General features: G+C 36.0%; 1 protein-coding gene across 2 annotated transcripts in view; it reads left to right on the forward strand.

The window, feature by feature from the left end:
* Positions 1-14,108, forward strand: part of kcnh8 (potassium voltage-gated channel, subfamily H (eag-related), member 8) — a 134,081-nt gene that overhangs the window by 101,049 nt on the left and 18,924 nt on the right. For both annotated transcript variants that reach the window (XM_069195068.1, XM_069195069.1), the window contains one exon: positions 8,475-8,513. In XM_069195068.1, coding sequence (XP_069051169.1) covers positions 8,475-8,513 — 39 coding nt within the window. The remainder of the gene's footprint in view (positions 1-8,474; positions 8,514-14,108) is intronic.

The following is a 14,108-nucleotide window of genomic DNA, read 5'->3' on the forward strand; positions in this document are numbered from 1 at the left end:
ACAAATTTACCTCAGTCCAGGCCCTGTAATCAAGTGAACAATGCCAGGACACCTCAAATGTTAAAAATGTTAATAATTGTGGTTTTATAGAACCTCCAATATCTGGAGCACTATTGTAGCTCCCTAGAGCTAAGGTGACAGAATATCATGTTTAGTGTTAGTTATAGCTAGGGCAGGTGGCACTTAAGCTGATTTTGTCTGTGTGGGCACAAATGTCATTGTATTAAAAGAGCACACTTTCCATCCAGAGCAAAATTACATCTTGGCAAGAAACTGAAGTACAGCACTGAATCAGTTGTTTTACTACGAATCCTACCAGCACTGGGTGCAGATGATCAATCCACAAGTTTATTAATCTCCAAAGAGGAATTCTATGAATTAATTGGCACAATGTATTAATTGAAACAGTGAATTGCATGAGCTTTCTTTGGCTGTTAATAATCAATTGACAAAATAACAAGCAGTCTACAAATTGATTCAAAATACACAGAATACTGTATGTTTGTTAATACATATTCAATAAGTACATAAAAAGAATAATGTTAATACACAAAATAATCTGCCTAGATACAAAACACCATATGTTTTAACTGATACCTTAATATAAAAAATATCAAGATTAAGAAGAGATACAAATGCAAGGATTTAGTATAAAATCTGTTATAACTCATTAATCACATTTAAATACTCAACATTCAGATCTTATAATAATAATTATAATAATAATAATTGCTTACACTCATATAGCGCTTTTCTGGACACTCCACTCAAAGCGCTTTACAGGTAATGGGGACTCCCCTCCACCACCAATGTGCAGCATCCACGTGGATGATGCGACGGCAGCCATAGTGCGCCAGAACGCTCACCACACATCAGATATCAGTGGGGATGAGAGCAGAGTAATGTAGCCAATTCATAGAGGGGGATTATTAGGAAGCCATGATTGGTAATGGCCAATGGGAATTTATGGCCAGGACACCGGGGTTACACCCCTACTCTTTTCAAGAAACTCCCTGGGATTTTTAATGACCACAGACCTCGGTTATACGTCTCATCCAAAGGACGGCGCCTGTTTACAGCATAGTGTCCCTGTCACTATATTGGGGCATTAGGACCCACACAGACCACAGGGTGAGTTCCCCCTGCTGGCCCCACTAACACTTCTTCCAGTAGCAACCTTAGTTTTTCCCAGGAGGTCTCACATCCAGGTACTGACCAGGCTCACACCTGCTTAGCTTCAGTGGGTTGCCAGTTGTGAGTTGCAGGGTGATATGGCTGCTGGCATACAATACACCCTGTATATTCATATACAGTACAGTATGTACTGTAGGTGAATGAAATTGATATTAGACATGTTTAGAATAGCAATTAAATTCTCTACATCAATGCTATTCAATTGAATGCTGGATTTTACTGGATTTACTGAGCTAAACTAGGATAAAAGTTGTGAACAAGTATGATTGCTTGGTTAGGGTGATTCACTGATGAAGCAAGAAACTTGACTTCCTCCTAACGTAGAGGTGATTTCTGAATATTGAACTATTCAATATTGAAAGAGAGTTCAACTGTTTTGTTCCAGTGATCAAGTGGACGAATGGTAGTAACTAGCTGGTTGTGAGGTCTTGCTGCAGGTTAGCCCTTGGGCAGAACTGTGTTATGTACAGGCTCCCTCCTTACCCAGTACTTCGGGTAAAAGTTTAAGTTACAAGTTTTTAGACAACAGTAGTTGCAGTCGTATGGTGTTGTTGTCAGATGATCAAGTTGGTTCAGTGGAGAGAAACGAGCAAGGAGGCACATGCAGTGCTTTTGAGCTGAGGAAAATACAGTTGGTGACTGGTCAAGAGGTCGCCAAGTGGAGTTGATCTCCACATCCTATAGGTCCTTGAATAGTCATATTTTGGATGATTGACAGCAACCTGTAACTGACCATGGTTCAGATGTCCTTATGCCTCTGTACTAGACAAATGCCTGGGGTAGACATCCATCAGGGGGCTGTGGTTGTGTCAGTGAAAGGTACTGTTTATCAAAAAGGTTCATTTCCAGCATGCAAGGATCAATAGTCTATTCTGTAGGCCACAGAGAGAGGATTCACTGGAAATTCACAGCAGTTTACTAATAAGCATGGCTGCTACATGCTAAAAAGCAGAATCCCAATTGGATAAAAAAATCAATTAGAAAAAAAATAAGGTAAAAGATAAAAAACAAGGTATAAGCTAACAGTATACCTCCGGACAAATTTTTGTATTAAATAGTGTCAGTATAGAAGAGGGAGAAGGGTTTCAAGTAAGAATGCCTGATGGTATCTTATTAACTGCACTGAAGAAAATGAGATGTTACTCAGAAACAACTGACACAAAACTTCCAACAGTCACTTAGGACAGGGGTAGTTCCTGGGGACTGAATAATTGCTAAGAATAGAATCCATTCAAAAAAGGATGAAAACACTGAATCAAGTACAGTAATTATAGACCAATACTGTATGTTGCATGTCTGTTACATGCAAGGTAATAGAAATAAATATAAGAACTAAACTAGATGATAACCTACAGTATATGGAAATAATAAGTAATAGGTTTATTCCATGCTGAAAAAAAGAAGAAAGAGAACACCACGTTTCGGCCGTGGAGCCTTCTTCAGGTGTGAGAGAGACAGGGCAGTAGGCAAAGGTAAAGTAGCGGGAGAACAAAGGTTGGGAGGGAGGAGGAGTGAGAGGCGGGGGCAGGGGACAGAAAGAGAGGCCAATCAAGAGGTGTGAAGTCAGAATGGGTGCAGAGAGGTGTGAAATGAAACTTCCAATGAATGGAGAAAATTTAAAAGAACAGTAATCTGTCGTTAAGGGAAGGGAGAATGTGTGATCCTTACTGCAGAATAATTTTAGTTTCCGTGGTCTTTCTAATGTATGAGTTCGGAAAACCGTCTTTGAGAACACAGACGGAGAGATTAGTGTGGCCGTGGCCGTCAGAGGTGAAATGAGAAACAATGGGCTTGGAGAGATCTTTAATCTTCACAGCCCTGACGTGTTCTCTGAGGCGGTCTCCGACTCTCCTTCCTGTTTCTCCAATGTAGATGGCTGGGCATTTACTGCAAGAGATACAGTAAATAAGGTTGCTGGAGGTACAAGATGCTGTCTGGGTGATCCGGAATTGTCCTGAGGGGCCTTGAATGAGTGTGGTGGTGGCTGTGTACTTGCAGGTAATACAGCGAGCTCTGTTGCAAGGGAAAGTGCCTGGTGTGGATGGTTGTTGAGGGCGGTCAAGGGAGCTGTGAACAAGGAGGTTACGCAGATTAGGTGGTCGGCGATATGAGATGATAGGGCGATCAGAAAAGAGGGCCCCAATGGAGGGATCATCCTGTAGGATGGAAAAGTTCTGGTTAATGGTCCTGGGGATAGGAAGTGTGTTAGGGTGGTAAGGAAGCACCAAGGGAATGCGGTTGTTACGGCAGGAGTTCCTGATCGGGTTGATGGTCCGGGGGGTGTTTTTGGCTCGGGCAAGGGCCCTGTCAATCACACTGCTGGGATATCCTCTGTTGATAAAAAATGAGTACATTTCGAGGGCTTGGTTCTCGAAGTCGATGTCGTCGCTGCATAGTCGTCGTAACCTAAGGAACTGTGAAAAAGGAAGAGAGTTTTTAGTGTGGTTGGGGTGAAATGAGCTGTACAGGAGGTAGCTGTGTGAATCCGTGGGTTTGTAATAAACTGAAGTGGACAGTCGGGGGTAGTTGATAGACAAGTGGATGTCTAGAAACGGAAGAGTGGTGGAAGATATGTTAACCGTATATTTGAGGGACGGGTGGAAGTTGGTGAAATGGTGCAGGAAGAACTCAAGCTGATCGTTGGAGCATGTGGCGGCACCGACGCAGTCATCAATATATCGTTTGTAGAGGTATGGAAATAATATCCTAGTAAACAGTCAATATGGATTTAGAAATTGTAGGTGTTGCTTGTTACTGTTAGATTTAATTCAATAAGCAACAACAAGAATAGATACACAGGGCATATAATATGTTGTATTTATGTTCAGAAGAAGTGATAAAGTCCTTTATAAATGATTAATTCTCCAGTTGTAGACCATAGTCATTCAGGGAAATAAGAGTGTTTGGTTTGAGAATTGCTTACTACATACACTATTAAACATTGTGTGCAAATAAGGGGATAATACTCATATTGCAATTAGTGGAGTACCACAAGGTACTAGGGCCAATGTTCTTCTTAATTTATATTAATTATCTAGATTCTAAAATAGTTAGTAAACTAGTCATGTTTACAGATGATACCAATTTAGATTGATTATCAGAAGAAGCAAATTCAATTTAAAAAGATTCAGATTAAAATAAAATTCACTACCGATCAAACACCTGGCAAATGACTTGTGAAAAAGTGCTGGACTTTTTGTGCAGGTAGTGAAAACGTAATGTACGAATATAAAATGGGTAACACTGATCTAGAAGAGACTACTCATGAAACAAGCTGAGACATCATTTACATTTATTCAATGTAAAGAAACCATTAAAAAGGCAAAGTTAATGCTAGGATTTCTAGATAAAAGAGTAGTATTTTAATCAAGAGAATAGTGAAGCCTCATTTAGAATATTGTGTAAATTGTGGTCACCAGCTTACAGAAAATATATTGGTACAACTACTGCAGATTCATTCTAGGGCTTAAGGGAATACCCTACACTGGGTGACTAAAAGAACTGAGTGTTTATATTTTTGAACAAAGGAGACTACAAGTGGACCTTATCCAAGTTTTCAGAATCCTCAAAGGTACTGACAAAGTCAACCCAGTGGTTTTCTTCAGAAATAACCAGGAAATATGCACCAGAAGGCACAAGTGGAAGCTAAGTGCAATTGCATGTACTGTAAATATAAGAACAATAGGTACTTCTTTATAAGTGTTGTGGTAATATGGAACAAGATACCCAACCATGTTGCTGAAGCCTATATCCTGGTTTCTTTGATGAAACTGAGGATTGAGATCCATATATTAATAAACTACTGTACCGAATAGGCTAGATGACCTCCTTTCATTTGTATCACTTCTTATGTTCTCAAATTGCAAGATAAAATTAAATGAGGTATACTTAAATAATTAAAAGGTCATAAAACACCAAATCATATGGTACATAAAAAAATTAAAAACATCCACATGTAAAATTTTTAAATAAGCTTTCAAAACTACTGTATGTATGAAAGCAATAAAGACACAGAAGAAACAAGACAACAAAAAACAGATTTATAGGATGATAAGAAACCTAATCTATAAAAGTATTTGCAGTTTTGTTTGAAAACACCAACATGATCAGAATTAAGGATTGAAATACTGTACGTAGATTTTTAAAAAGTTGAAGACATACAAATCAATATGCCCCCAAAAATTAACCATTTTCATTAAGAAAATGTTCACTTTAAAAATGAATGAAGCCTACTGTATTAGTGCCATGGAGAAAAAAATATTTATTGCTTTTTAGCTAAATAAAATTGCATAAAAATGAGATACTTTATACATTAAAATGAGACAATATTGCCTTAAAATGAAATAGTGCTGCTAACAATCGTCATCTTGTGTGCTGTTCTAGAATTGTTTTGCATTCCTGTATCTCTTTACATTCTCTGTTTACAATTGTCTGTACAAACCCACCCAGAAATACTGTTTTGTCTCCTGGCACATTTCCTGCATTTTGCTGTGTAATTCTGAATTTATATGTATTTGATATAAGCATCGGCTGAAAGCTTTTGAGGTTTTTGTGTTTAAATATTCAGCAATCAACCAACTGTAACAGTAAGGCAGCAGTAGGTGTAGGTCTTACTGTTAAGTAATCGTAAAAGTATTTTGTTCAATGTTTTAAAATTAGGCAGAAGCCTATCTACAGTACGTTTCAGAGTAAATTACATTTGATTAGATTAATTCATTTGCAGAAAGAGGAATGTGACGATTTTCTTCTGTTGTTAATGAAAATGCTACTTTACTTGAGACATTGCAAGATATTAATAAATTAGGCAAGTTTGTTTACAAGGTAATTATCGTGTTTTAGCACAACATTATATTGAATAAATGCAAAAGGTATCGTGTTTAAATGCAATATTATCTTCTTTAAACACAAAAAATATCGAATTTAAAAACAATTATCTTGTTTAGATGCAATAAATATTTATTTCTACATGGCACTAATAAGCATCCATAGAATGATTAAGAAGCTGCCTTCAACAATTCTACTGCTACAACTGGGGATATATAGAGTCAGTCATTCTACTAAACTAAGCAGTCCAATTAATTTAAGATGTTGTATATTAAAATAAGAATCTTTACAGTCACTTCTGTATCTCACGGGTAGCCAGGATTACAAGACCAACAAATGAAATATGCGTTTTCTTTCTAGACATAGTTCTAGCTGAAGCATTTTGAAACTGAATAAACTATACAATAAGGTAAATCACTATTAATTGATACTCGAAAAAAGAGAGGCCAAATACAACATTTAGATTTGAGGCTTCAGTTCTGATTGGTACATTTTTAAATACAGTTCACATGAAACAGAAATATTTAGCTGATTCTCTGAGCCAGTATAATCAATATTGTAATATAATAATAATAATATTTAACAATATAAATTAAACGAATTGTGTTATTAACTCAATATTAATATTAATATTGAATAATATTTACCCTGTCTTGCATACTAATTTTAACATGAAGAAAAATCCAAAATATCTTCATACCGTATATATCACTAAACAGTTATTGACTTATGTTAGAGTTTGTTTCTGTATACTTCATAAGTCAAATTTTCTATAAGTCAGATTTTACACTTTTATATTTTATGCACTGCCTAGCTTGCCTGAACACATTTTGTAATGCAATGTATACACTTCATTCTGCAGTAAAATGGATAAGACAATATTTATGAACTAAATATACTAAAAAAGTAGTAAAATAAAATGTATGGATTTAATAGAGAAAGTTATTTAAGGAAGTGCTACGTAGTGCTACCCCACTTTTGTATATGTATCTGTAAGAATGTATGTAAATCTGATTTTTTTAATTTACTGTGATGTATGGGAAGTTGAATTTGTGTAAATAATACAGTTAATTTCAAAACTAAATCCAGTGTCACAATAAAAACATGTCTGACCTGAATAACAATGAACACTAGTAATCTATGGGGATGATTTTAGTGAGCAAATACTAGTAACTTCTGTCTTTAGCTGAACATAATCCATCTGAATGGAATCTGAGATGGGCCACAGACAGTTTTTAATAAGAGTAATAACTTGTGAAAATGTTTCACCTGTCTTTTCTGACCCCACTTAAGATTGCATTCATAAACAAGCAACAGAGTAATCTGGTCCATAGGATGCAGAAAAAAATATTTTAGAGTGTGAAAAAGGACCTAGAATACATGTACATCCCATGATGCTTTGCTGTTTTTGTGGATATCAGCTCCCTTCCTAATGGACAGAAGCCAAATGTCAGCATAACTATAACAGATGACAGATGGGAGAGATTAGACATGCATGAAAGATGAACAGCTTACATATCCTTTACATGGTAGCCCCAGCATAAAGAACCAAGCCAGACTAGCAGGTGATATGTACAATTGGAGAACACAGCTGTACCTGCTCTGTATAAATTACATTTGTTACTGCTGCAGCTTCAGCATCCTCTACGGATTTGTTTATTAGGAATTAGGCTCCTCTTACTCATTCATTTCATAATGAACAACTTTATTTATACAGTATACTGTATATACAACATATCCTTAATGATGATCTGACATGATACCAGAGATTAGTATCCCCTTGGTACTTCATCCATATTACAGTGCACAGAAATCTTAAAATGGAAAATATCATGTTGTGACATAAATTATCATTAATGGTTCACACTGCACAGTTTTTTCTCAAATATTATATTACAAACCAAATATATGAAGATTATAACAAGATTTTCTGGTAATTATGAAACAGTCACTGGCCTTTATCAATCATGGCTTTCTAATAATCCACATCTTTGAAACCGCTTCATTACGCTGTTCTCCTCTCTATGGATAGCTGATGTTTGGTGAGTGTATTGGTGCATTTTGGCTGCCATCGCATCATCCAGGTGGGTTTACATATTGGTGGCTTTGGAAAGGAGTCCCCGTTACTGGTAAAGCGCTTTGTCCAGAGTGTCCTATTAACCGAATGTAGTACACGTAATGTACTGTACAGTGAATGTCTAGAAAAGTGCTATGTACTGTAAGTGTGAGGAAGTATAAATCACCCACTTTGAAATCATAACTACATTGTGAATAAGAGAAACTGAAAGGAATGTTGTTTGTTTAATTGTATTCAGGGTTTTGATTGACCATTTTGTAAATAACATAAAACTAATGAAATGTAATAAATAAGAAATTATAGGTTCCACATGTTTCACAGCTCACAGTAAGCAATGGGAGCATATTTTGTAACTCATGGAACTTGTGTTATTTTTCAGAGGATATCAAGATTATCGAACAAGACATCACTAACTCAGGTACGTGTCTACAATTTATAAATTTATATCTGTAGATAACCACAAATGAGGTATTTCAGTGGTCTTCAGATCCAGCTTTGAGGGCTACAGTTCAGCAAATATTATGGGTCTCTTTAAATCATTTTTGATTTTTGTATGGGTCCAATCAAAAACAGCAAATACTCTGGCCACATTGGCCAATAATTATCATTTTTTAAATTAAATCGGAAAAGGTTGACTTTAGTCTGCCTATAGTTTAACAGTAGTGACTCACCAAGTATATCTTGTGAAAGATCCATTTATTCCCAATAAGAATTTTTTATCTTTGTTTCAATGTTTTTTAAACGTCTTGCATATTTCTTCACCTGCTCTCCGGTATTTTGTGAATAACGGATTGATTTGCTTATCATGGTATGTATCCTTTTAACACACTAAACTAAACTTCAATCAGTAAAAGAAGCTTTATTCTGTTATTTGATTAAACTGTTTTGTGGCATAAGAATGAATTAAACTGAAGAAGAATGATACAATGGCATAGTCCTTTAAGCACCACATGAGCCTCATTAAATAACTTAAATACGCTATATAAACTTTATACATTGTATTCTTTTCTTATGTTTAAGTTTCTGAAATATAACACATGAAAATTTATATAACTGATCAATTCTTGTTTCAAAAGAGATCAATGCTGGTATGTGTCATGGATGTCGGAAGGGACAAACTGTGGAATGGCAGGAGAGCGAAAAAGACCCTATGCGTAGTGGCGAGACGGGGTTTGCCCGGGCTCAGCTGTTCAGGAAATGCCATATTGAAACCTATGCCCTCAGGTAGCAGACGTGGGGCGACCTGGTGCAGGTTTCAGGACATCCGAACCTTGATGCTGAGCAAGGTGCAGAGTAGAAGCAGGAAGCAGGAAGTAAATAGGCTACACAACAAGACACACCAGAACAACATGAATAATCACAGGGAACTAGGAACAAGAGAGAAGTAGAGCACCCTCTAGGTGTACTGGGCGTGACAGTACCCCACGCTTTAAGGGTGACTCCTGACGCCCAACAAAAGAGCTGCACAGCACTGGGGGGAGGAAAAACCTCATTTAACTGAAAGGAAACCTCCGGGAGTCCACAGCTGAGAGCTACCCCCTCCTCCAAGGTAAAAAACCTTTATTGAGTAGAGGAAGGGGGGGCAGACTGGGCTCAGGAGGAGCAAGACAAAAAAAAAACAGACCGAACAAGCAAAAAGTCACGAACAACGAAAATAAACCCCGACAGAACTGGGGAACAAATAACACATAAGGGCAGAGACAGAGACACCAACAGGGGGCGTGGGAGCCCGGAACACGGAAGCAGCAGGGGGGTGTGGAAGCCAGTGACAGAGACAGCAGCAGGGGGCGTGGGAGCCTGGGAGCCTGGGACAGAGACAAAACACACAACAAATATATACCCTGATGTAACAGGGGAACAAACAACATGTAAAAGAAACAACCCACTACAGAGAGGGAGGGCAGAGGGCACAGAAGCCCAGAACCAAGAGTAAAGAAAAAAAAAAACAAAAGCAAGGAACCAAAAATAATTGGAAAAAACGCTCACGGGGTCTAGAGTAGCATTCGGTCACAGATGTCGGAAGGGACGAACCATGGAATGGCTGGAGAGTGAAAAAGACCCTATGTGTAGCGGCGATACGGGGGTTTGCCCGGGCTCAGCTGTTAAGGAAATGCCGTAAAGAAACCTTTGCCCTCAGGTAGTGGGGCAACCTGGTGCTAGGCGGGTTTCAGGACATCCGAACCTCAACAGGGAACTAGGAACAGGAGAGAAGTATAGCGCCCTCTAGGTGTACAGGGTGTGACAGTATGAGAGTGAGGAGAGGAACTATTATTGTTAAACATATCAGACCTTAATCCTATGGCGTTAATAATCAAAAACAGTAATAGCTTGTGTTGTTGTTAGGTCATTTTCACACATCAATTGGCTCTTTGTTTTTTTATCTAATATATGAACAAATATTATTGATTTGGCTGTGCAGTAGAGGGGTAACTATTGTAAAGTTAAAAAAGTAAACAGTTTTACTTTATTCTTCTGTTCAATTTTTTCCTCTTCTAGCTTATAACATCCATTATAGCCACATGACGACTCTTTCTTTGTGCTTAAATTTGATCATTATTGCATTTAACTGCATATAGTGCAACTTTGGTTTACATATGCTTATCACCATCAAATCAAATTGGTTTACAGATCCTTATCATCATCAGATCAAATAGTCATGGTGTGAACCATCTGAAAGCACTACACAATTAGTTATTTTACTTTTGAGACCATTGTGTAAGTATTATGGAAATCTTATATAATGCTATCAGCATTTACAGAATGTTTTATTGTGAATCATAGTGTTGTCTGAATAAAGTACAATTCAACAACAAAATAAAAAGCACAGCATGGAAAAATCAAGAAAACAAGTTATCACAATAAATCCCAAGAAAATTAAACTTCATCTGTGATTTTCAAGAATAGCAAATTAATAATCACAATCTAGTTTAAAAATCTATCCACCACTATACAGTTTCTAGTGATTTTCAATTGTTTAGTAAGATTGTATTGAAAATGTTGCTTTGGACGACTGGTCTTTTTCAACAAACAAATTGCAATTAGGTTAATAAAAAGACAGGTCCCGCTTTTGGAAATTGACAGAAAGAAAAATGAAAAGAAAGAAATTAGAAAACTATATTTGAAATTACACATTACATTGAATTATGGACTACTCTGAAATGTTATTAATTATTCAGAAGCCAAAATGAAGAACATGTCAAGATAGAAATGTATTTTATAAAATTTTAAGTACAGTATTTTAACTTGTCATTAATCATCACAGCACTAAGCAGATCCTAATCCACTGCACTAAAAAAAATCTTAAAAACAGGTATGAAATTTAACTTGATAAAATAATTGAGTTTTGAACACTGGTTCCAGTTGACATAATTATATATTTTCATCCATCGATTTTCTAATTGCTTTATTCAATACAAGGATCTTCACAATAAGTGCAAGGTAGGATAGACCCTGGATGGGATGGGAACAAACAGAAACAATCACAAACACACTCACACCAGGGACAATTTCCCCAGAAGCCAATTGGCCTACATAGGGAGAGCATAGACATTCCACGCTGATAGCACCCCAGGTCTGGAATTGAACCCAGGACCCCAGCGCAGGAAGGTAGCAATGGTAATCACTGTGCCTCTCTACATACAGTATTTTCAATTTGAATAAAACCAGAAGAAATATAAACTTATAAAACTACAACCTTTATAAAAAGATAACATCTTCCAATAAGTTGGGTACATTTAACACTGCTGAGATGGAACCTCTATTCCCAGGCAAAAAGTATCACAATTCTTACACATTTTTACAATATGTGAAAATATTATATTTTTTTCAGTGTCATATTAATTACCACATAAAGCAAATTAGTTTTCTTTATTTTGTTATAATCTCTTTGCACACAGGTACCTAATACATTTCAAGCACATCATCATTGATTAACAAGTGATTAACATTCGCAGATTATTCAAACCATCTAGCCCATTAAGTAGTTACTAGATAATTTAACTAAGGATCTAATCCACGCAACCATTTCCTAAAGCAAGTTTCAGCGACACGACTAGTTATGTTCCATGCTCCCCACAACCCTTTACATAAATAAATACCTATGGTTTTAAGGGCACTTGCACATGGTTTCAACTGGTGTCCCCTAGTTTATGTTTCAGTTTTGACTCTGAAGAAGTCAGGTACAGTAGGTTGACTTGGTCAACGTCTTTAAGGACTTTAAATACTTGGACAAGGTCTCCTCTTAGGGTTGTCTTTTCAATACAAAATAGGTTCAAAGTGCATATTGCTCCTTGGTGTTAGTTTTCACACTAAATATTCTATTTAGTATTAGAATGACTCTGGTTACACTTTTGCCTAAAAAACAGAATATCAACCAATGCTGTTCTCTCATATTTACAAGGGTTGTTCAATTTGAATGAACACCAATTGACAGGGCTTTTCTGAAAGGCTGAAAGTAATCCCTCTACACCTGGTATTTGTTGTTCAAAGTATCATTTCTTCTTTAATAAATGAAGCTAAGCTACACTTTGAAGTGAGTTTCCCTATTTTGATGTTTTGCCATTGAATGTATTTGTTATAATGGACCATTTATGAAACTAATTGCAGTTCTTGGAATGTGTCTCAAAGATTGATTTGTATTATCCAAAAAGGAAAGCTATCTTTTTAACAAGTGTCAAAAGGAAAGATATACAAACATTACAATTACAGCACGATGCCCATGCTACAAATATACAGTCAGAAAATGTGAGCTTGACATAATATTAAATTTGATGAACAAGATTGATAATATAAAGCTCATTAAAATGTACAGTATACAACATATGCAGATACTTTCAGGAGATATCTAGAGAATACAATCACGTAGATTCATTTCATTCAGTTTTCAAGTGTCAATCCCCAAGTCAGCTATTTTTCATTATTTCTGACTTTCAGAGCGGATAATGTTAACCACTTTTAATTCAGGTTTCTGCATATTCCGTTTTCTAAAAAAATATCTGAAGATTACTTGTAGCTAAGATCTGATTCAAATCTATGTTGTGAACTGATAAATAATTTATCTTATTATTTACAGATTCACTGCATACAATAGTGTATACTGTAATGCATTTTGGATTTGAATGGCAAAGTTTGAAATCGCAGACACATTTGTCTTTCATATTTGTTTTCGATTGTTGTAAGTTTGACTTTTAAAATATTTTTGTTAAAAAAATCATTTCAGTTTTCAGTTCAGCTCCAGTGAATTACAAGTTTCCTAAAACACTTAGAAAGTGTTAGAAACAGTGTTAATTAATGGTAGTGGAGCAGACAATTGATTCAAGTTTAATCTGCATCCAGGATACCCTGGTGCTCTTCAGAATCAGCAAAGAATATCACTGCTTTAATTTATATTTATTATTATTTAAGACAGTTTTGCAAAACATATCAGTTATAATATATGTTCGGTGTACGAAATGAGCATATGTTGAAACATAATGCATGCAGTTTAGTTTGCATTCACAGTTTTAAAAGGTGCTAGAGATTGTTTTCTTTATATGTATGTGCTATGAAATTAGCTGGAATTGTTTTTAAATCTAAATTTAAAGGTTTTATGTAGAATAAGAGCATACTATTAAAAATACAAAAATATGAAAATATTAGTATTAAGGACAAAATGTTTTATGAAATGATAGATAAATACAGTATAAAAAGACTAAACTGAACTGAATCCTAATCATGTTTTATAGCTTTAGAAATTTAACAATGTGGCCAAAGAATGCCACATTTAGGTCCCTGTTAAAAAATGATTTAGAAGTTATACTAATTGGATATCTCTGGGCTCCATATGGAATGTAGAAACAAAGTAGCAGGCAACTGTGCACATAACTAGGATAATGATATAGCAGCAAGGGTTTTATGTTACTATTGCATGTTTAAGATCAAAAGATTCTAAGAGTTAAACAGTCTTTTTTGCAAATGGTAAAAAAGTGTATTTGAATCAAAATTGGTTGTCTGCCAGGATTGGAAATTGTTAATT

This window comes from Lepisosteus oculatus, chromosome 10, assembly GCF_040954835.1.
Source record: "Lepisosteus oculatus isolate fLepOcu1 chromosome 10, fLepOcu1.hap2, whole genome shotgun sequence".
Classification (NCBI taxonomy): Eukaryota; Metazoa; Chordata; class Actinopteri; order Semionotiformes; family Lepisosteidae; genus Lepisosteus; species Lepisosteus oculatus.